This window comes from Callorhinchus milii, unplaced genomic scaffold (assembly GCF_018977255.1).
Source record: "Callorhinchus milii isolate IMCB2004 unplaced genomic scaffold, IMCB_Cmil_1.0 Scaffold10, whole genome shotgun sequence".
In the NCBI taxonomy this organism is placed as follows: Eukaryota; Metazoa; Chordata; class Chondrichthyes; order Chimaeriformes; family Callorhinchidae; genus Callorhinchus; species Callorhinchus milii.
Window position 1 is genome coordinate 1,627,269 of NW_024704751.1, and position 24,996 is coordinate 1,652,264.

Genomic DNA, 24,996 nt, shown 5'->3' on the forward strand with positions numbered 1-24,996 from the left:
AGCCTATCATCAAAACAAGTATTTAGGCAATATACATACATCACATTTACAAAATTAGAGAGTTGCTTTTGCCTTCAATGGATTTAGTGATGCTACAATAAGATTTACTGTAAATTAATTTAAGGTACACCTGACCCAGATTTAATAGTTCAGCAGCTAAATTCTTAAGATATGAAGTAGATTATAAGTGTTTACATGTATTGCACAAATGACATTTGGCTAAGGCAGTCACTTCACAGAAATCTTACACATTGACAACTTGATAACGCATCAAAAAAATAAGAAGATTACTATTAGTCTGCCATGATTTTCCAATTTAGCCACTACTGAGAAATTATACATTAAAAAACATGCATTATAACAGTAAAGTGTGTACTTCTGGAATTTCCTATTTTACTGGGCACCAAGATATAGATTGGAAGCAAAGAGCACAATAAATTCACATTTTTTGAAACCTTTTATTCAAATAGCCACCGTATATAAATTAAGGCTCCAATTAGACAATGCTCAACAGAGGATCCTTTTTGAAAACAAAACAATCACTTAACAGAATTAACTCACCTTCTTAGCATAGAGGACAATCTTCTGAAACTGGCCAGTCTCAGCAAAACACTGAATCACCTTATTTGGCACATTAGCCCTCAGGTAGACACTAAGTGCCAGTGTGGGGTCCACCGATTTTACCAGATCTCCCAGCTCCTCAGAACACTCCAACTGCAAGAACAGCAAGAAAATGCATTAGGCCGCAATTTACAATCAGATAATCAATCGGTATAGCTTCTTAAATTGATTTTTTTAAAATCAATAAAAAAATCAACTTAAAGGTTTATGCAACAAAACTGAACACATTTGGAATAGAAGAGGAAATTGTTCAATCTTGGCCACACAATTAAGAGGAAGCATTAAAAAGTAATTACATTATCCAATTTAAGCTTTTGAACAATGGAAGAAAATGCTAACATGAAGAAATACAATTTTAAACAAATAATCTGAAAAAAGTGAAATCTTTTGGAAGTGCAGCCATTTAAAACTAGTTCGACTCAATAGTATCAAGCCTCAAGTTCTCCAACAGTTCAATTGCACAAAGTTCCCGTGAACACCAAGATCCCCAGCATCATCTAGATCAGTTTTAATTTCTCAAAACTCAACATCTTTAACAATGAGAAGAATCATGCAAGTATTACCTTGTCCTCCTTCAGCCATTTCTCAAGCAACTGCTTGCGACCCTGCTGAAGCACCGGCCTGCACAGCTCCAGCGACTCAAACTTGTTCAGCTGCCCTTGGTCAAGCAGGATCCCAAAGTACTGAAGCAGTGGCGAGGTTTGTCCTGGCTGAGCTGGTAGACTCTGGAATCGTCGGATTGTGTCCGGAGTGCGCAAGATACCCTAGAGTTTCATTTTAAATAAAAAATGAGTCAATTTTGTGTCAAACGTATTTGGTTGCAAGGTCCCACTTTAAATGGCTTGCTCACATTCCCTACTTTTATTCAAAATAAACTACAATAGGTAGCCTTCTTGGATTTGCTGGGGCCTTAGTTTACATTTTTCCTCCAATACCTTAGCCTCATGGTCATAAGCCACAGAATAGACCTCAAACAAAGGCTAGGCGGACCTTTCATCCCTGTTCAAGTACCTCCTTTCTTAAATGTTACCATTAGCCAATTCCTACATGAATATTTGTCCTACTTTACATACAATCATCTCTTCCCCATAACCCAGCATTTTGATTGTACCTTCGGTGCATTTGCAGCTACTTTTGCTGCCTCAGAATAGTTGCCCTGTGCAAAGAGAGCATTAAACTTGCGAGCAAAGAGTTCCTCTGCCCCAGCCAGGTTATTTCGCACAGCCATGCGTAGAGCAAGGTCTGGGTTTTGCAGCACGTTGGTGATGTAAGGGATAATGTTTTCCTCCTCCACGCAAACAGACAACACCTGAAATAAAAGGGAGGAAGCTTTAAGTCTGCCATCATCAGTACAACAAAGCTGGCAATAGATTTTTAAACGAGTTAGTGGTTTGGTGTAGGAAAACTGAACTAACACATATGCGCAGTCCAGCTTGTTCCATGCATCACAATTCCAGATTTATTCTCGACAGTCTGTCTAAACCCTTAATACAAATTAGTTATTGTAAAGGCCACTGTGCCATTTCTGCAACTATTCATGCAGCTGGACTGTTGATTTCTGTTCTATTTCTGTTCCTTGGGCAAGGACTCAAATTGCTAACTTAAAGGACACTAACCATAGGCTAGTTAACGGTTTTACCCAAGATAATATCAGCCCAACTCACTTGCATCTCTGCACGAGAAGGTTGTGGGCTCAAGCCACATTTTGGGACTTTGGGGTCAGTCGAGGCTGAGACTGCAATACCATGTTGGGGGAAGAAGATTTTGGATGAGATGTTAAACATCAACTTTGTCAGATAATAATAATCCTTGCATTTGATATAGCGCTTTTCACGTCTTCTAGACATCTCAAAGCGCTTCACAGACTATACTGTAAAGTGAATTGACTGTACATTTGTGGGCAAAATGGACAGATGGACACTAACAATCACATGGCACGATTCAAAAAAGGATCCTAGCCTATAACTTTCTCCTTTTAGACCTTTACATTGTAGGCGAAGAAACTACAAGTCAGGTACTTTACATTATATTCTGTGAAGCGCTTTGAGAAGTCTCGATGTTGTGGTAAGGCGCTATATCGAATGCCAGGATTAGGATTATAAAAATTATATTAAAAAATACAAGCACTCTTACTGGAGCTTCACCTTGCAGTTCAACAGGATTAAAGATTTATGGACTATCCAGCTTGATGCTTGCTAGTTTAGCAAGGATTAACCCACAAATTTCCACAGCCCAACAGGCTTCCAGTTTAATATGAGCGATTTTCAGTGCTTGTAGTAAAATTAAGTTAAATTTCAGGTAGAAAACTGGACAAGGTTGGAGTACATCAATTAAAATGATTTAGTTCTCCACTAAAACATTTTGAAATTTTCATATGTGTGTTAAGTCAGATAATTATTTGGGGAAGACCAGTTTGCAGGGCTATGGGGAGAGAGTGGGGGAATGGGATTGATTTGTGTAGCTCTTTTCAAAGAGCCGGCACAGACATGATAGGCCAAATGGCCTTCTTCTGTGCTTCACATCAGGAGAATGTTTTAAAGCATTTTGCAGGACATACTGTAAAGTGTAGTGACTATTTTGTAGGCAAAACATGGGCAAAAGCAAGTCAATTCAAGGTTATCCCTCAGCAAGCACTGGGTGTGAAATACAGTTCAAAGACTTATTGCACTCAAATCAAAGGTCATGGAACATTAAGACACTTCCCAGTTGCCTGAATGTGCACTTTGCATCAAACTGTACAGTAAACTGTTAACTTGTCACTCCAAGAGGGGAAAAAAGTTCAGTGACAAGTTAGGCATAATTATAAATACGTGGCCAGGATAATGACAGCATTATATAAAATTATATTAAAAATACATTACAAAAATACAAAAAAGACTTTAGTGGTAGTGACAGGCCAGGGTCAAGTTATCAGTTTCCTGTACTAGTCTGCAACAAGATGGAAACATGAGTTGCCATAGGTAACTAGAACTCAGCTCTTTATGCATGAAGCTGGGAATATTGAACTAATTAAGCTGTGGCATTAACCATGGACAAGTACAAGTTTGAGAAATAGATTGTAGAAGTATGGGCATTTGTGGATTAATAATATTCTTATTTAATTCAGGTTACCATCATTTCTATTCTGAAAAAGGACCACTGGTGGAGTGTGGCAGCTGGTGTAAGATCAACTTTCCACTTTCAATTTTTAATGCCTCTACACTGAATTTCAGCGTGATCAAGCACCCATTGAAAATCTTTCAACCTTGAATACTATGGTTGAGGACACAAGATGAAAAGATGTATACATTTTATATTATATACACAAATATATAAAATTTTCATCGCGTGTCCTCAACCATAGTATGCAAGATTGAAATATATATATATATATATATAATATATTTATTAGCTTTTAACTATTATATATAAGTTAATTTATAAGAAAACAGTTGAATGCAAGATATTTTGCTTTTATAAATAATTGTAAAAATATCTGGAATGGCAAAAATCTACCAGATCCAAAAGTATCCGGGACACTACCCCATGTGAAGGGCACTATTATAAATGCAATATTGTTGTATCTAAACTTCTTGGAATTGCCATCTACATACAGCTATTGCTAGAAGTCTGCATACCTAGTTTGAAGACTATTTGGGTTAGAGGTCTGCATTTGTTAGCGAGCTACAACTAAGCCTTTTTATTAGTACTTTTGTATGGACCATAAAAGTTTAGAATAGGAACCTCAATGGAATATTAAAAAAATGCAATTTATTCGTTACAAAGTCACCAAACAAATTAATTTGTTTAAACTTTACCTGACCCTTCCTGTTCACACCAATGATTCCAGAAGTAGCATCATGTCCGGCTGTGACAAAGATGGTCTCACCACTGATTCGGTTCATGTAGATACAGGTACCAGTTTCCAGATCATACAGGTGGATGTAGCCGTATTTTGTGATCAGGAAAACAACATCATGCTTTGTACTGATCTTTTGGGGAATAGAAATAATTGAGTTTGCATTGAAATGTGAAAGCTTACATTTCATTATCAGAAGAATTTTACCCAATCTAATTAACAGCAGTCAGTTAATGCGACCATATGAATTAATACTGGAGTCCAAACAGTGTTGCACAATATATTCAAATGTGCCTTTCAAGAGTGATTCATGCCAAACACTAAACTAATTTTATTGCCAATGACACCATCTGTACAAAGTTACCTGCATTGCGACAGGAAAGTCATTCTGTGCTTCAGGTGGAAAAAAGACATCCACTGCTTTTTTAGCAAACGGTTGGTTTCCTGTAGGAGGAGTTCCTACTTCAATGATGTGAAGCTGCAGGAACACAAAATTACAAAGGCTTATTAACAGAGTCAAAGCCATAAAGGGTGTCAAAAATATGCTCAACTGTAAATACTAATAACCCTTGCATTTGATATAGCACCTGATCACGTCATAGACACATCTCAAAGCACTTCACAGAACATTGTAAAATGAATAACTGTATATTTTGTGGGCAAAATGCGGCAGCCAATTACTAACAGCAGTGTCCCAGAAATAGCCGTGGATTTAATTTTTGACGGATTATTACCCACGGAAAGCAATCTGCCAATCAACTAACAACTGGCTTCCTACTTACTGCTAGGTAAGATGAGGCGTGTGGAGTAAGGAAACTTGACAAGTGTTTCGTCCACCTGGAAATCGAACCCAGGTGCTCTACATATTTGCATAGACTTGCATTTACTTAAATAGATTTGCATGGTCTAATATCATTATACATCATAAAGTGCCAAATAGACTGCACGTGCATTATTATTGTTCGTACAGTTTAAGGCACTCTGTAGAGGTAATTTAAATCTTAATTTAAAAAGGCTCAAAATCAATAGTGACAGCTTTTGGTATAGTACTTTTCATGTCTTCTGGATGTCTCAAAACGCTTCACGGAATATACTGTTAAGTTAATTGACTATTTATGGGCAAAAAGTGGCAGCTAATTGCACACAGCAGTGTCCCACAAACCGCCGTGGATGGAAGTGACAACATTTTTTTTCTTGAGGGATTATTATTAGACATGAGGAGAAGGGAAACTTGCCCACGGTTTCGCCCTGCAGAGAATTGAACCCAAGTCTCTCGCTTGCAAGGTGAGTGCTCTAACCACTGAGCTACAGGACTCCACAGAGTGAAATTTGTTTAAGCAAATAGATCTCGGGTTGTATAAGAATATATCAATTGGAATTCTACAAGGAAAAAATTGGTTTTGTCCAAAAATCTAGTGTTTTGCTCTATATCATATTTCTACTAAAACATCCACGATTCTTGCAGATAAATGTTCTATGCCAAAGGAAACAAACAAGTTCATTAAACTTACAATATAGAAGGCTCCAGCTAATCCAACCTGAAGGTTCTCGCAAGCAATTTACACGAATTTAAACCAAGGAAGTGGTATATACATGTTTCACTTCAGTTTCAGTTCAGCAATTTAAATTGAAATTTAAAAATGGTTTCATTAAACATGGAATCAGGAAGATTTTCCAGTTAAGTTCAAGAAAAACTGCATCAGATCACTATATTCCATTAATTATAGAACATCTCAATCATATTTCAAAGAAGTGAAACTGAACCAGTCTTCAGATTCAAGTTGTCAGATCTACTGTTAAGATTACACCACAAGTGTTGAACTCACTCACCTTGCCTCCAGCCTGTCCTCTCACAGCAAAGCAGAATAAAGTGGACTCCTCTGCATTGCCCTCCATCTTGAATTGTGCAAAAGCTGCTGCATGCCCCTCGATAGGCTGGGACACCTTTCGGTCTAAAGAATAGAGCTGCATTGCACCCACAACACGATTTTGCTGAAACAAAAGTTTCAAAACATTATAGGGAGTGAAATAGTTACAAAACATTAGCCTGACAGATAACATACTGCAAGGCACGAAGACTTAGACTAAATAAATACACTTTCTAAATCAAACATCCATTCTTTCTTCAATCTCTCAACTATAGAAGAGCAAAATTAATTATTTGTTTATCCGCCAAATGCTTGTTTGAAGACTTCATTTTATAGAGACCATTACAGTTTTGAAATTTACAAATCGAGTATTTCAGGATCTTATGGTATCAAAAAGGAGAAAATCAGAGAGGGAAAGTTTAACAAATTAGGTAAATTCAGTTAAAAGGGATGTTGGAATTACCTGTGGTATGCAATATGATAATAGCATTTAATATAGCACCTTATCACGTCGTTGAGATGTCTCAAAGTGCTCCAGAATATATTGTAAAGTGGATTGATTATCTTATGGGCGAAACGCAGCAGCCAAATGTGCATAGTAGTGTCCCACAAACAAGTGTGGCTTCAGTGACCAATGTTTTAATATTAAAAATTGATTGTAATATGTTGCACATATTCCCACAACTCTGCATGTACTCCTGAATCCAGCACTGTAGCGAGGCTGGTTTCGGGTTGGGTATTCATGCCCAGAACCGGCTTACTGTGTAAGCATTACTGGAACAGGCTGTGAACTGATGTATGCCTAAGAGGCAACTTACAGGTTTTTTAAAAAATGTCATCTTAACAAATTATGTCTCCCCAAAAACAAGGCATTTATCAGTGAAGAAACTAACAATGTTAATGTTCCCAATTTAGTTTTTTTACTTAGACCATAGACTCTGCAGGAGAATATATTGAAGCCGGCAGCCCTATTGGATAACTGCTGACCATACATGAAAATTCAAACTAACGACACAACAACTAAAAAAAACTAGGGCTCTCATATTTACTATTGGAAATTTGATTAGAGTTATACAATTTACTCACCATCTGCTAGACTGGAACTGGATAAATACTTTAAAAGAAAAAAAGTTGCAAGGCTACGGGAAAGAGCAGGGGAGTGTGACTAATTGGATAGCTCTTTCGAAGAGCCAGCACCAGTACAACAGGCCGAATGGCCTCCTTCTGGGCTGCAGGATTCTATGACTACATCCTAGTCACCTACAGACATGCAGTCCTTGACCACATTGGTATTCTATTGCATTCACACACAGCGGTGTTCTGAGAAGATAACTGGACTCACCTGTGCAGATATGCCAATCAGCAGCAGCCACTTTTGCTTAGCGTCGGTGCGATAATTGATGATTTGGCAGCCTGCCAGACTGGAGTGTCTGTCAAAGACCTTGATTGGCTGAGACTCTCCTTCCATGCTCCAGTGATAGACTGCAGTGTCCGTTACAAGGGCAATGGTGTTCAGCGAGATCCACTTCCAGAAAGTCACATCATCCACCATAGTATGAGCCTTCATCTTGCTTTTCATTTCAATATTAAATATCTGCAACGTCTTCCCAGCTGTAAAAGATTGTTAATTCAGATGCACACTAAAAGTGGTGTACCCAAAATTGTGATTTTCTCCCCCCCACACATAAGGTTTTAACTGCCTTCAAAATTTAATACATGAACAAAATCAGTTATTGAAAACTATTGCCACGTCAGGTTCACTGAGACTATTACAAATAAGACTAGCTTCACAGTTAATTTGCCTGATTTGACTAAGGTAACTTGCAGCCAGCAAGCTGCCCAGACAAATCCACAAGCAACAAAAGCACAAACAGCGTTGAATTGTGAACTTCAACGTATGAACCCTGGCACAAGGTCATTTAAAAAGTTACGGTTTTAATCTGTCTCCACTAAAAAGGGCTAGTTAGTTGACTAATGGAGAGATCAGGATAGGAAGAAAGCTTTGCAAAATCTAGCTAGTTACTCAAGTTACTGGATCCATGATAAAACAAAAACATGGTAGAATTTCAAAACAGTTAAGTTTTGTAAAAAANTACAAGTTTTACAAAATTGCATTACATGTGAATGGTAGAAGGACCAATCCAGTCATTCATCTGTATGCAGTTTTAGAGCACAGGCAACAGTACAGCATTCAAGGATGGGAACACCAACTATTACTGTAATAGCTTCACCACTTGCTAGACTCCAGGCTAAGGCAGGTGGTGACAAACTCGAGAATTTTTCTTATTTTGAAGCATTTGTGTTGGACAGCAAGTACATCTAAAAAGCTTAGGATTAGAAGGAGATTCTACCATCGCCCCAAAATTTCTAACCGCAGTGCAGTCGGCAGGTCTTAAGTGAATATTCCGAGAGCTTGAACAGGTTTCACATTAGGTTGCAATGATTTTTTTATTAAAGTAATTTTCTACCAAAATAAACTATTCTGAACAGCAAAAGGAAAGCCATGTTTAATAAATGGCAAAATCCAATGCAGCTGATGCATTGGAAATAAACTTCATAAGAGACTCCTCCTAGATCTATACCTGCAAGAATGTTGGCCAAGCTTGTTCCCATCCCAAATAATTAAAGTACACAACACTGCACAGCAATCAGATGCAAAATTCAGGCTCAGGGCTCTGAGAAAAGTTCTGGTCCCGTTCATAAAATACAACTTACAGCCTTAAGGCAGAAATGTATTTAGAATGGGGAGGGGGATAAACATGACGAGGAGGTAACGGTCAGGGAAATAAAGTGTCAGATTCCACCTGAAGCTTGCAAGACACTAGACTAAAAAAAAATCAGCATACATGCATAACATTTCTTATCTGGCCATTTTCTGAGCTATGAAGCACCCAATAAAGTTGTATTTGACCAAATGGTCAAAGAATGTCAATGTACCAAACATGCCAGCCTTTGCAGGCTTCAATTTCTCTGCACTGTTGACCGTATAGTTTGAGTTAAACATTCCTGTGTATGCAGTTACAAGATTTTATTCACCCAAGTGTATTCCCAGAGAGCATCAAACAAGCAAAGAAAGAGCTCTCCTCAGGTTTCATGAAGTGGACAAGCTTGATAGAAAGTTGCAGCACATTGCCTAGTTAGAACAAGTGAACCTTCAGGCTCACTGCCACATCAACTTTCTGCACCTAGTTGGTAGATCAATTTGAAGAGCCTCAGACCATCTCAATTTGTTGAATACCAAGCATGAGAGGTAATCTGAACACACAAGTGTTATGTTTTATAAACAGGACCAGCACTAACAAAGTCTACATTTGAAGTAACTCACCATCTGCTTACACAAGAAAGCAGTAAAAAAAATGCAAAGTAATTGAATCAGTAAAACAAAGCTCCTTTGGAAGAAATAAAATGTTAATCATAAATAAAGCAAGTGGTAATAGTAGATCAGCTGCACATTTCATGACACAAATCACTTTACAATATTCTGGAACAGCAGCAGATTCCATACACTCCAACCCTTCCTGTAGTCTAAAGCGTAAAATTACTAGGTTACACCGGAAGACTTAGATCAGTATGAAGATCTTATCTGTACATTAAATAGTGTCTAACATCAGAAGTGCTTCAGATATTGCGCTGCTGGCAAATTTTGCACACAAGGTCCCACAAACAGGATACATTAGAATCAATATGGGGGGGGGTAGGGAGAGAGGAGACATAAACATGTTTTGGCTTAATCTATTGTTGATGCTTTGGCTCTGTAGATCAGTAGTTCCAAGCCAGTTCAATGTCACCCCCTGTTCAAATAAAAATTAAAAAGGAAACGTTGCGTTTAATTCCAAGGCTAATAAGGTTATACTGCCATTTGAAGTGCTACAACCAAATAAGATGCCAACTGTACAACATTTAGCTGCATTTTTCAAACTACAAAATTGCATTTTGCCATGCAAGTCAAATCATGGGTAGCAGTGACTTACAGGTTGGTGGTGTAGGGTGGGTAGAAAACCTTTCTACATTCAGGAACACTTGGGCCCATTCAGATGGTTCAAAGCAACTCCACTTGTCAAATGTTCAAAGATAACAGGGAAATTGATTCACTGACCAAAGACTAAACTAGTTTTCAAATGGTACGTGGCAGATCCATTGTAGGTATCCAGGATGCTATAGATCTAGAAAGGGTCCGATTCTTTTGAATAGAACTGGTCGTCTTTAAGAAGCATTGAAAAAGCAAGCATTAAATGAACAGAAACTGGCACCTCAGGGCAGAAATGCAAAGGCCAAATAAACCTTGCATTTGTTATAGCTGTATCACATTGTTGACTTTCAAAGTGCTTCACATGATTTATTGTGCAGTATAGTGACTATTTGGATACAAACCTAGCAGTCAAATTGAACACACAATATTAATTGGGGATATTTCCCAGGCAGAATGCCTAGAACAGAATCACTACATTGACCCTGGCAGCACAAGATCAGAATCAGTCAGTCAATCACAATACTGACAACCTTTAGATTGTGGTCTAGGAGAGGATGTCCTACAGAAGTTAGATGCCAACAGACATGGCACACAGGACTGCAGAAGGTGTCAAATCTAATAGCCCTGCAATAAACTACAAAAAGATACTGATTTAGTTAAGTGTTGAACTTTCAGATCTTCAGGAATTGTTTGACATACCAGGAATCACCCCACCTTGGTGATCAATAACTTTTAGCAAACAGTTCCTGGAATTGGGTTAATGAGCAACTTAAACCTTTTGATGATAAATAATATCTAGGAAGACAGATTTCCTTCTTTAGGATACTGAGCTGATGGAGAATTTGCAATCATTAATGGGGAGCAGAAAGGTGACCATAAGCACGATCAAAAAGGTCTTTTTAGGCAGGATTTGAAGGTGGGAATGGACGGGACAAGTCATAAGGATGGAGGGAGTGTGTTCCAAAGTTTCAGGGCAAAATGGCAGAAAGCACAGACACCGATGGTGGAGCAGAGAGAGGACAAGGACAAAACTAGCTGAGCGGAGGAAGCGAGTGGTGGAGTAGGGGGGTAAGCAGATCGGATAGGTTGGGAGGTACGAGGGCAGGAAATAATTGAAAACGAATGAGGATCTTGAAATCGATCCAATTGATAACTGAGAGCCAGGCAAGAACTGGTACGATGGGTTACGGAGTTTTGTGCAGCTGATTACCCGGGCAGTGGAGTTTTGGATTAGTAAACTGGACCGAGCATCTAAACCAGGCAAATGCTGGCTCAGAAACCCAAACCCCAATAGAAGAGAGACAATTGCAACAGGTACATCTCTTTGGTACTTAACCTTCAATGTAGAGAAGGGAGTTGACCAGCTAGTATAGGTGTGAGACAAGGTGGCAGTAATGGCCAACAGTCTACTCAAACTTGTATTTTAGGCCTAGCTTCCTGGCCAACCCAAATTCAATTGCTCAATAGTTGAGTAACACACTACATGAATTAAGTTTGTATGAGGCTGCAAGTCACTTTACGATGAGGCCAGTATTCAATTGATCATTTCCATTACTTGTAAAAAGTAGCCTGGCTCAGTTTCAGACCGTTAGTTGGAATAAAGCTGAACTATAACTAGACTTTTGAGTTAAGGGATAGTTGGGGAGAGAAAAAAAATTACAATAGAAGATAGTTGAAAAAAATTGCTTTTAAACATCATGTGCAGATCAAGAACAAAAACAAATGCAGATCTGCCAGGAATCAAAAAGTCGACAGTGTAGAAGACACATCACTGACCAACAATGCTCAGGATTGTGCACTAAAAATTTAAGCAACGGAAAGCTGCAAATGCAAGCCTACCTTTTAATGCAATGACTTTGCTGGCTGGGTTCATAATGGCACTATCAGCACTTATTGGACGGCGAATGGGATTACTCGGATCATTCATGTCAATAATGACCACCTGGGCTTGCTCGCCAACCTTTTCCCGGATGCAGATAAACTTGTCGGATTCCATGGTGAGGGTGCTGAACCCAATGTTAGCAGGGTTAATGCCCAGGTTCTGGAGCTGTGTGGGGAAAACAAAGCAAGTGACAAAAAATTCTTTATGTAAAATATGCATTTATATAGTATCCTTCACACAGGTAGTGTAACAGTCTGCATACATTGCTGGTACTCCCAGTGTGTTGAAAAGAAAATGCAGTGTGTTGAAAAGAAACCAGAATAGTTACCAATGAAATATCTTAACACCATTTGCATACTAGCACCAAGTTACCACTAGTTTACAGCTCTCAAAAATACTCTACTTTTTTCCACCAGATCCAACTGCGGGTTGAGCTTGAGGCTTTCTTAATGAGCAAGAGCTAGGTGGTCTACAACTCCTACCAAGAGGAGTGGGATAATGCTATTGCATTTGGTGTGGCACTTCATGTCAGGATTTCACTGTAAATGCACAGGAATTACTTTCTAGGCAAACATGGCAGCCCATTATAAGCATAGCAATGTCCTATAAGCTGCCATAATAATAATCCTTGCATTTGATATAGCACCTTATCACAGCTTCTAGACATCTCAAAGCACTTCACAGAATACACTGAAGTGAATTGACTGTATATTTTGCGGGTAAAATTTTAGCCATGTAGTGGATGGCCAATTTTATTGGTGGTGAGCTTGGTTGTTGACCAGGACACAGGGAGAAATTTCCTCTAAGCAGTGCCATGAGATCTTTAATGTCAACTTAAACAGGGAGATAGGACCTATGTTTAATGCCTCATCCAAAGGACAGCACCTCAGACAATGAAATGCTCCCCTAGCACTCCATTGGAGTGACAGCATAGACAAGCTCGAGTCCCCATGTGGGGCTTGAACCAACAACCTTCTGACTCAGGTGAATGAGTCAGGTTGATAACTGGGATGGATACATGTGGAGAAAACTGTTAGTTTGTGCATACTGCAATTGTACAGTATGGAGTTTCAGCTAGATATCCCAATAATGATTCTGTTGTAAATGAGGAAGGTAGACAAAGTTTCAACTCTATTTTACTGAGTCAAATTACTAAAATAGGATACAAACAGGAGCTAACCTTATGCTTCTACATAAGGTTAGATGCAAAGTAGCAATTATAAAATTTGTTGGCAGATTTGTAAACCATTGTAAAATACATAGTAATACAAGCCTGTGCACTAGATCTTGCCAGTTACCCCAGTATGATAAACTGGGAATGACAGTGCTCATACTGCATTATAATCTAGCAAACAGGCAGAATCTGTAGGCCATATGATTAGATGCTGGAATGACAGATATGAACCTACTGTGCACTTGGCCAGCCAATGAGGAATTCAGTCTAGAGGTTTTGCTACAAAAATATTTTGTTGGGAAATGCTTAAGCAAAGTTGGTTTTAGTTAGACAAGCTACTTACACTAACCCTTGGATTGTAAAAAAGTTAACAGTAAACAATTATATTGGCAATAGTTATAGCATCTATTAATCCCTTGCTTTCAAGATGAGAGCAAAACGGTGATGAAATGCTATTTTCTCCAAAAGAATAGTAAACAATTGAAATGATTGAGCCAATATTATTGACTTAATTTAGAGTATTAAACAAGAAAACACCTCCAAAGCAACTTCTCCTGAAGTGGTCACATACAAATCCTAACAAATTGCATTTATATAGCACCTTTAAATTGGGAGGATGTCCCAAGGAACTGACAAGCAATGAGGGCAGAAAGATCATTGTTGTCAGACACGCATTACCGCATTTTCAGCAGAAATCGGAAAAATAGTACTTAGTAGGAAATTCATTCTCATTTTTCATTACAGGCCAACAGAGTATATTACTGTCATTGCCCAGTTACTGTGACCATGCAACAACCCCCACCCATCACTGCATTAGAGTGTCACCTTGAACTACGAGTGCTTCATGTCTCAATGTGGGGCTTGAACCCACAACCTCAATCGCAAGAGTGTTACCACTGAGCCAGGATTCAAGAGCCATTCAACCCTGGAGGCCAAGTGCAAGATCACCGGTTAACGACTAGTTGACACAAGCACCCAGTCTTCTGTACGCAAGATTCTATATTCTATAAACTTTGGATCATTTTAAGGGATCGTCTGCTTAAGGAATAAAAAGGCACAAAAATGCAATAAGTCTGACACATTGGGTTAACTACTTTAAACTAAGTTTATTGGGAGCAGTTTTGCAAATTCAAATCTGCTCCCAAAAGAGATATCAGAATACTCAGTAACTATTATTTATTCAGACACATTAGGCATGGTCTCAAAATATGTCTTGTACTTCACTTAGCATATTGAGGGGGTGAATTCACCGCTGCTTAAAACTGAGAAGATATACAGGAATTTAAGTCATTTGTTATTTACAAGTTAGTATTCTGTGTCCTTTGAGAATGTGGCTACTATAATACCTATAACAACTTGCACTTAAATAGCACTCCCTATGCAGGATAGCGTCTCAAGAGCGCTTAACAATAGTGGAGCCTGATTCTGAGCCGGGGATGGGGGAGGGTGAGATGGCCGTAAGCACGGTCGAAGAGAAAAGTTTTCAGGTGGGACTTGAAAGAGAGGAAAAGGCGGAAGGATTGAGGGAGAGTGTACCAGAGTTTTGGGGTGTAGTGGCTGAAAGTGCAACCTCCAATCGTGGGGGATAACACCTAATCTTCACAATGCAAGTATCAATGATTAAAGACTTGAACCGTGACCAATTAGGAGGTGGTAGTCAGAAACTTAATCCTCGGTCAACTGCTGAGACTTAAATTCCATGTTAAATAGTTAACTAAGATCACAAGCTTCTTGCAGTTTCATTCTCACAACATTCCTGAAAAATATTAATTCAGCCCCTTCCTACCCAGAAAATAATACAAGCTACTATTCAAATTAATTTTGGTCAACAGGATTAAAGTACTAAGATAATATTCCAGTTTGGTTTAGATTCCATTTGACAAATTGCTGAATTCAGTCTCAACTTTAAAGTCAGCTTTCTGTAGTTATTTATCGAAAAGAAAGCTTCAAAATTAAGACTATTTAGCAATTTGCCAAACTTGTTTTGCTCTGAACTACTACATTAGAGTAAATCTAGATCCAGGAGAGATTTTTATATTACATTTTATAGACTTCGCTCTAAATGGATAAAAAATACTCTGCCAAGTGGTTCTATTACTACAAGCTTCAAACTCAGGTTTAGGATTTAAAGCAGCAACGTCAAACTGCCACACCTTTTTCTTATTCATTCATAAAAAAAGTTAGCCAGCAAATCAGTCACATTCAGCTGTACAATTGAAACCACCTCCAACCTAAAAACTGCAAGAACTAGTTTGAATAATTTCGCTTTGCTATGACACATTCACAAAGCATGCCCAATAACTGAGTCAAGGCACAGCTACAGCCCAGAAAAATCCCAGGTTTAATCTGTTTTGGCCAGGTAAACAGTGTTATTACAATACAAAATTAATCTTAATCTGCTGGGCAAGAGGAAGAAACCATTAAAGTGCCCAAATTAGTATCCAGTAATCCCTCAGAATGTAGAATCAAGATCCATGATCTGTTTTGGAATGATAATGCAAGCCCAATTTTAGAACTAAGTGTCCAACCCCTTCATTGTGAAGTGCTCAGGCATTACACTACATGAAGAGTACGTAAATATAAACAGAGTATATAAATGCAAGTTGTTAGTTACACTACTGAAGAGCCAGAGGAGTTGAATTATGGGCGAGGGAAGGTTGAGAAATCCCCAGCATGCACAAGAAAAAAAACATAGATTAGAAGTAGGAATGTTAAAGGCACTGCGTCATCCTGACTTAGTTGCTAGCACTCTCATTTCAAAGTCCAACTCAAGACTCTGAGCTCAGTTTAAGATGACACTCCCATCAGTGCTGGGGAGTGTCCTGATTCGGACGTGCCATCCATCAGATGTGATGTTATGAGATCCCATCTAGCTGGACGTTAGACCCTATGGCATTAAGTAGGAGAAGGGAATTTCTCCATGGGTCTTGATCAGTTTCTCATGCAAGACTTCATCCAGCATGAAGGGCACTATGTAAATGCAAGTAGTTTGTTATATTAATCATTCATTCCATGGCTATTTGCGGGACATGTGTGTGCAAATTAGCTGCTTCATTTGCCTACCAAACAGTCACTACACTTTAGAGAAAATCTTGTAATGAGATATCCTCCTGATATAAAATATGCTGTATCAAATACAAGGATGTGATGGGGAAGAACTTTGTGTCTTCAGAGCTTCTAGTATTGACGTGGACTAGCTGGCAATAGGCTATGCAAACCAGATTGAATGCTATAATTAACCTCAGTAAACCCTGGTGAAGGGAAAGAGTCAGGGCTCCCATCCTTGTGTTTATAGTAGGTGTGGACATATGGTATTCAGGTGATATTATCCCAGTGTGGTGAAAATAGCTCCATCTTCCTTTCACTCCAAATGTAACAATTGTTGTTGAGGCTCTCATAGGAATGGTCATTTTAGTGAGGCAACAGAAGGCACCCATGCCAAGCAGGAGGAAAGTCTCAAGGGAGAGAAAAACTGACATCAAAAGAGAGAGAAAAGATAGGCAATACTGCAGCTTGTCCCACAATGAGCAAATTAACCTCAAACTCCAGGGTAAAGAGCATTGGTTTCACCTGGGCTTGGACCACTTACTTCCATCTGAACATCACCCGCTACCTCAACCCAATGCAGATAAAACCCTAATCCACACCTATGATACTAGAAGTATTTGCAGCTACCCACTTGTTGGCTTGCCAACTCCACCATATAGAACTTTCGAACCTATATCACCTCCACTTGTACCAAATTTCACTGGGTCTCTATCCCAACATATCAACGTTAAGATCCTCACCTTGAAAAATGTCTCAACATTACATCAACCCATATGATCTTGTGCAAGCCTACTCCTTCCACTACGCCCGACAGCTGACCAACTCCAGCCTGCTGCATGCCCCTGCCCACTTTGTCTTAAGTGTCCCCACAAATTGGAAAAGGGCTTTTAGTCACTTTCATCGCCCCATTCACCCTTTGTCTCACCTCTTTAAAATCCTACATCCTTACCTCTGACTGCACTTCCAACCATTTTGCCCACAAAATGTACAATCAATTCATGTTCAGTATATCCTATGAAGCACTTTGATACGTCTTGATGATGTAATAAGGCGCTTACAAATGTAATAAGATCATAAGATGTAGGACGTAGGCCATTTGGCCCCTCGAGCCTGCCCCGCCATTTAATAAGATCATGGCTGATCTTCTAACCAAATTCCATTTATAGCCCTATCCCCATATCCCTCTATTGTTCAGAAATCTATCAACCTCAGTCTTGAATACGTTCCACAGCCTTCTGGGGTAGAGAATTCCACAAATTCACCACCCCCTGAGTGAAGAAATGTTCCCTCAACTCAAAAAGGCTGACCCTTAATCTTGACTACAATCCCTAGTTTTAGATTCTCCAACCAGAAGAAACAGTCTCACAGCATCTACCCTATCAAGACTCTTAAGAATCTTATAGGTTTCTATAAGATCACCTCTAATTCTTCTGTATTCTAAAGAATATAGGCCTGGCTGACTCAACCCATCCTCATAGATCAATCCCCTCATCCCAGGAACCAGCCTAGTGAATCTACGCTGCATCCCTTCTAAGGCGAGCATGTCCTTTCTTAAATAAGGGGACCAAAACAGCACGCAATATTCTAGGTGCGGTCTCACCAAGACCTTATACAACTGCAGCAAGACTTCCCTAGAGTACTAACCACTATACAATCACTGCATGCTACATAGGCTCTTTTTGTATTTGTATCAAAAATATTATTATTTTTCTCCTCATAATAGCTTGGACTCTCGTTTAGTCAACAGTCCAAGTTTTTATTAGGGTGGTGGGGCCTCGAGCACATTGAGATATTCCCAAAATAAAGAAAAAGGAGCTGGAGCATCTGTCAAGTAGTCTTGCAGCAATAAGGCATTATAATAATAATAATCCTTGCATTTGATATAGCGTTTTTCACGTCTTCTAGATGTCCCAAAGCGCTTCACAGAATATATTGTAAAGTGAATTGACTGTATATTTGTGGGCAAACACGGCAGCCAATTGCGCACAGCAATGTCCCACAAACAGTCATGGATTGAAAATGAACAATTTATTATTGTTTTGTTTTTTGGAGGGATTATTATTAGGCTCTGTGTGGAGTAAGGAAACTTGCCCAAGGTTTCGCCCTGCCTGGAATTGAACTCAGGTCTCTCGCTTGCAAAGGGAGTGCTCTAACCACTGAGCTACAGGACTCCACGATATAGATATAATCCCGCTGATTACATGATCTGCCAAACCTTGGATTTGATCAACAGTAGCAATCATTGTCAAGGGCCTTCAACAACTACATTTACTTGGAAAGTGCTCTGCACAATTAACGTCAAAAATAATTCAAATCCTTTACTAGAATTTGCACACAATGGCAGCATTTTAAATTTAAGGGAAAAACCTAGCACAAAACTTGTGTTCAAAGATGCTGCAAACCAAGCTTTTGTGCCTAGTGACTTAAGAATGAATAAGTTGCCTTTTGTCAGTTTGACTGAATGGTTAAGTGCTGACCGAGTTAGTCTAATAGCACAAAGCCACAGACTATAACTAATAAAGCCACAACTGTAGCTAAAGCAGACTAGTCAAATTAAATTGAACTCCTTAGTTCAAAAATCTGTGAACAGTTACTTTTGCTCTTACCAAATATAAACTGCTCGACACCAACTACTAGTTCTAATCAGTTTATGCATTGTTCATTGAGGGTTACTAACAAATTAAATATGGTTACCGTTTTCCATTTTCTTTCCTGTTTTATCCCAATTCTAACTTCTGAAGAAACTCCCTTTATCCATCTTAACCTTTTATGGTTTTGTAATCCACAAGGAGTTTACTAGGTTTCAAGGGAGAATTTACTCCTCTACCCATTTGGCACACCAAAAGGAAACTCACGTGAAAGCATTCTGATCTACAAGTTTGAATGTCAGGAGCCACTTGTAAAATCTACCAACTACGATAAAAGTCAAATGATTCCAACTTCAGTCCTCAATCTCAATCGGGAGTCAAACTAGTGTGGTAGTAGAAAAAGAACTTTAACCACTCAGGTTAAGGTCATTTATTTAGGAATGCCATACTGAGTGCTTCTCTATCAAAGAGACTGAAGTAAAATAATCTGCTTTGAAATATTTATACGCACTTACAGATCCTGTGACAGGCCATTCCTATTAAGAGCTACAAAGCTACACACCCATAATATACAGAATTTTTTTAAAATTGAGAAATTCTGAAAGCAGAGGTATATATTAAGGGAACCAAATTGAAATGGGAGGGGTTGGGAGAGGACATATTAAGTAGTGCCTTAGGTCCCCCCCGCATTTTAAATATATTAGGGAACCAGATTTAGATGCAATTTGAGGTAAATTTGATGCAAATAACATAAAATTGGGGAGAACTGCGGAACTAGAGGCAGCAACAATGGTTTTACAAATAATAATACTTGCATTTGATATAGCGCTTTTCACGTCGGGAGGACGTCCCAAAGCGCTTCACAGAACACACTGTAAAGTGAATTGACTGTATATTTGTGGGCGAACGCGGCAGCCAATTGCGCACAGCAATGTCCCACAAACAGTCGTAGATTGAAAATGACCAATTTATTATTGTTTTGGAGGGATTACCCAGTATTAGAGGAAGGAGCAACATTTAGATAAACTATGGTTCTTCAACCTAAAAAAAATTGAGGTATAACAGGATTAAGTGCCAATTCAAAAACAGCACTTTCAATACACCAAGACTGACAACTCACTTGTTAAAGTTGCAAATTAGCCATTTCTAAGGGCAGTCATGAAAGAATGACTAACGATTTGTATCACAGTTACTATCCATTAGTAATCTTAAGATTGTCAGTTACTAGTCCAACCCTATAAACCACAATCATAGCTACACCCATCTCACAGGTTGTCATTGCCAGGATTTGATTTTCCTTTACTGGAACTGTCAAGGCTAAAAATGACTAATTGTTACTACTACTAGATTCAACACTGAAATATTAAGACGGACTGTTAACTGCCACAAGGCATCACTTGGCAAAAATCCTGTTAATGGCTCCACCTATACTAAGGCAACTGTATTATAATATATTCAAATTCACAGATGACACTAAACTAGGAGGGAGTGTAAACACCAAGGATGACATTAAAATAACGAGATATAGATAGGCTAGGTGAGTGGGCAAATAGGTGGCAGATGAAGTATAATGTAAGGAAGTGTGAGGTCATCCACCTAGGTGACAAAAACAGTAGAGCAGATTATTATTTTTAGAAGGGGAGAGACTGGATAGTGTTAGCGTTCAGAGGAACTTGTGTGTCCTTGTACACCAGTCACAAAAAGTTTTTTTCCCCCCCCCCAGTACAGCAAGCAATTAGGAAGGCTAACAGTATGTTGGCATTTGTTACAAAAGGGTTAGAATATAAGAGTAGAGAAGTCTTGCTACAAGTGTATAAGGCCCTGGTGAGACCGCACCTAGAGTATTGTGTGCAGTTTTGGTCTCCTTATTTAAGAAAGGATGTATTCGCCTTGGAGGGGGTACAATGTAGATTCACTAGGTTGGTACCAGGGATGAGGAGGATGAGTTATGAGGATAGGTTGAGCAATTTAGGCCTATATTCTCTAGAATATAGAAGAATGAGGTGATCTTACAGAAACCTATAAGATTATTAAGGGGCACAACAAAATAGATAGTGAGAGACTTTTTCCCCTGGTTGGAGAAACTATAACTAGGGGTCAGTCTTAAAATTAGGGGTAAGCCTTTTCGTACTGAGTTGAGGAAACATTTCTTCACTCAAGAGGGTAGTGAATTTATGGAATTCCCTACCCCAAAGGGCTGTAGATGCTCAGTCCTTGAACATATTCAAGACTGAGATTGATATGGCGATTTCTTGTGGATAAAGGAATTAAGAGATATGGGGATAAGGCGGGTAGATGGAGTTAGAATAGATCAGCCATGATCTTACTGAATGGCAGGGCAAGCTAGAGGGGCCGAATGGCCTACCCCTGCTTCTAATTCTTATAACTAGCATTTATGTATGGAGTCCTGTAGTTTTGTGGGTAGAGCACTCGACTCGCAAGCAAGAAGACTTGGGTTTGATTCCCGGCAGGGCAAAACGTTGAGCAAGTTTGCTTACTACACACACTTCTGTTTACCTACTAGTAAGTAGGAACCCAATTGCTAGTCAATTAGCGAATTGCTTTTCTCAGGGTCAAAAAATATGGTCACTCAATCCACAACTGTTTGTGGGACACTGCTGTGGGTAACTGGATGCTGCATTTCACCCACAAAATACACAATCAATTCACTTTACAGTATATTCGGTGAAGCACTCAGATGTCTTGAAAATGTGATAAGGCGGTATATCAAATGCAAGGATTATTATTATTTAGCACCTAAGTGCTTAATAGTGATGGAGCTCAATGCTGTGATGGGGTGAGGAAATGTACTGTGAGTGTCAAGGCGTATTTTGGGTTTCAATAGGGAAGCAGACAGGTATATAAAAGCTTGAAGGGAAATGGGGATAAAGCAGGGAAGTGTGATTCAGTGAGAACCTAGCTCTAATTCTCACTTGAAAAATTCTCAAATTTCCATGTTTTATACTTGTAATCATCAGCTAAACGTTCTGCTCTGTCAAGATTACTGGGCTTCAATCACCGCCTTGATCTGTTTTTGTACATGGTATTTGGGCAAATATTAATCTTAAAACAATGACCCTAAAACTTAACCTTTGCAATGCATCAATTAAAAATCACTGTATATGGCTAGGTCAGAATAAGGCTTTAAAACTGACTTTGCAGCATGGAGATACTATGCCGAACCTAACTGCTTTCCCCAGTACTATGCCGAACCTAACGGCTTTCCCCAGTACTATGCCGAACCTAACGGCTTTCCCCAGTACTATGCCGAACCTAACGGCTTTCCCCAGTACTATGCCGAACCTAACAGGTTTCCCCAGTAACAGATTAGGAATCTGATAACTTTAACTCAATTAAATCAATCATTTATCATTTTCTCTAGGTCGTGTCAATGGTCCTAATGGCCGGCCGTCTGCTCTGTAAGTTTCTAAGATTCCAAGTAGTGAAATGCTCGTTGCAGCAATAAAGTAACAAAGTCTGAACGTTGCTGAAATCTGGAGCTAAAAAGCACTCCATGCCCTTTGAAACAAACCCGAGCTAACATTCAGCTTGCGTTTTTTTTTAAAAAAATGAACTCTTGAACCAGATTTTTCATTATTCACTATAGGGAAAGTCCTAACCTCCAGTCTGCACTAACCAAATATGGGATTTGACACAATGTTCTGCTTTGCACATTCATGCATCAGAGAAAGTTACAAATGAATGATTAACTTGGGTCCAGTGAGCAGATTCCTAATCTGAGGTTACTGGGGAACCCAGTTAGATCTCTAGTATCTCCATGCTGCAAAGTCAGTTTTAAAGTTTTATTCTGACTTAAGACACGTTCAGCCATTTTAATATTTGATACTTTGTGAAACTTAGGTTTATAGGGGTCAAGGTTTTAAGATTAATATTTGCCTAAACACCGTGTACAAAAACTCAGGTCAAGGAGGCAATTGAAAGCAAAGCACTAAGCTTAACAGAACTGAACGTTTAGCTGATACAGTACTTACAAATGTAAAACATAAAAGCAAACTCGAGCAAATTTCCAGTGGGAATTTAAGGGAGCAAGTAAATAAAGAAAGAGCTCTAATGAACTCAGCACGTGACTGTGCGGGGGGTGGGGNATCTGTTGGCAGAGCAGTCACTCTAACAGGAAATTCTTAAATTCCGCCAAAAACCCTGATGTTGCAGATATCCTGCTCTACGTAGAATATCTTTCATTACAGAAAGTTCAACAAAAGCAATCACCATACCATTTCTGTACCTCGCAGTGAGCCACCATCAGCAAAAAAAAAACACAAAGAGCCAAGGAAGGATGTTGAAATGCTGAGGATGCAGCACCTTAACTCAACAAAGCAGTCACTGTTCTCTTTTCAAAAAATGATTTGGTCATAAAGTTGCTTGCCTCAAATACCAGGGATCAGGAAGCAAATGAAATCATTCTAGTATCTTCTGACTGGTGCAGGAGCAATTATGGCATCAGCAACACTGTCAAATTTATACCTACTATTCCACAGTTTCAGCTGCTTGGGTAGGTGATACCTGAACTACTCAAGCCAGCACTCCAAAGAAATCATAAATCCTGAATTATTATTATTTAAAACCCATCATATTCTTGAGTCATAAGCCACACTAAACGGCGTTGAATGCATCATTCCAAAATAATTCTGAATTTTATTCCAGCTGACTGATGCACAGCACAGAAAGTCAACTTCCATAACAAGCATCTATCCAGCATCAAAACACCTCACTACTAAAATCTAGACTTAAATTAAACAACTATTGCAGGACTGAAAATGTTAAAGCTCTAATTTCTTCACAAGATGCAAAGGTAATTTTAACTAGTATAACCCCAGCTAGGAGCTTCCTCTGCAAAATTATCCAATTTGGCTTACCGCAACAAGTTTAGATTCCAGTGTAGACTGGAAGGTTGTTGAATCTACAATGAGCTCTTAATCACTGCACCAGTAATTTGAGTTCAATGCTGATCAACAGTTCATAGAACCGCTCATTTTCTAGGCAATCACTTAGTCAGTCCCAGTCATGACCAACCATCGCAGCCAATCTTTCAAGAACAGAAGCAAATGCTTCTATTTGCCATCCTTACCCTCTCAGTGTAGAAACATTTGGTCGAGAGCATAAAGCCACTCCATCCTAAATTTTAGGCTTTTGTCCAGTTATTCAAGAGTATCTGCCTCAATTTGCCCAGCAGCACTGTCTGTTACTTGTCTAGCGAAGACCCTACCCATTGGGGCTTTCACTTACACGGTTAACAGGAGTACGCTTCATCAGCTGTACCCTTTGCTAAGCACCATGGAGCCAACTCAGCTCCAAGGAGATCCAGCTTGCCGCCCCTAAATCATAGACCACATGTACATCAAATGCCACATCATACCCAACAATGCTTTCTATAACTGTTAATATAGCAGTACAGTATTTTAGGACACCATCTACCCTCATTGGATCTTTATTATCATAGGAACTGCACTGATAGCTTGATTTTAAATGAAGTAAAAATAGGTAGACATCTACGATTGACAACAGACTGAAATGTGGCTTCAATAGATACAACACCCTGGACAACCAGATTCTATTCAGTCCTACAACTGGATGATATTTTGAACAATGTTCTCTCCCATCTTCAATTTGCAAAAGAACCATTTTGTTCATTTTCTATGGATGCCTAAAAAAACTGTCAAAGGGTAAACAGTCAGGATTGAACCACAACCTTTACTCTCCGAGGCAAGTTGACACTGAAACTACTTGTAGATTAAATCACTATATGAAAGCAATAAGGAACCCCCACACATCTACTTTTTTTATATAATAGCTCCTCCCAACAGTTATCAACAGTAAAAAGCATAAAATGGCTGCAACACAGGGAAACAAAGCATATCTGACAGTGGAACCATTCTATCAAGACTTTGTAATCCCCTTCACTATTAGCACTGAAGATGTAAAAGGGCTACCATCTGTACAAAACTGAAGGATTTCCCCATGCTCATATTCAGAGGTAAGAAAGTGG

The 24,996-nt window shown here is 39.0% G+C and overlaps 1 protein-coding gene across 3 annotated transcripts in view; it reads right to left on the reverse strand.

Moving 5' to 3' along the window:
* The window catches only part of LOC103186909 (clathrin heavy chain 1), a 62,607-nt gene that overhangs the window by 31,634 nt on the left and 5,977 nt on the right, over positions 1-24,996 (reverse strand). For 2 of the 3 annotated variants that reach the window (XM_007906175.2, XM_007906176.2), the window contains exons 3-10: positions 12,137-12,344; positions 7,670-7,938; positions 6,290-6,451; positions 4,824-4,937; positions 4,419-4,592; positions 1,733-1,930; positions 1,185-1,385; positions 562-714 (exon numbers count right to left, since the gene is read on the reverse strand). In XM_007906175.2, the coding sequence (XP_007904366.1) occupies positions 562-714; positions 1,185-1,385; positions 1,733-1,930; positions 4,419-4,592; positions 4,824-4,937; positions 6,290-6,451; positions 7,670-7,938; positions 12,137-12,344 (1,479 nt within the window). Of the gene's footprint in view, positions 1-561; positions 715-1,184; positions 1,386-1,732; positions 1,931-4,418; positions 4,593-4,823; positions 4,938-6,289; positions 6,452-7,669; positions 7,939-9,652; positions 9,656-12,136; positions 12,345-24,996 lie in introns of all 3 variants that reach the window. The other variant, XM_042338867.1, reaches the window with a different exon arrangement.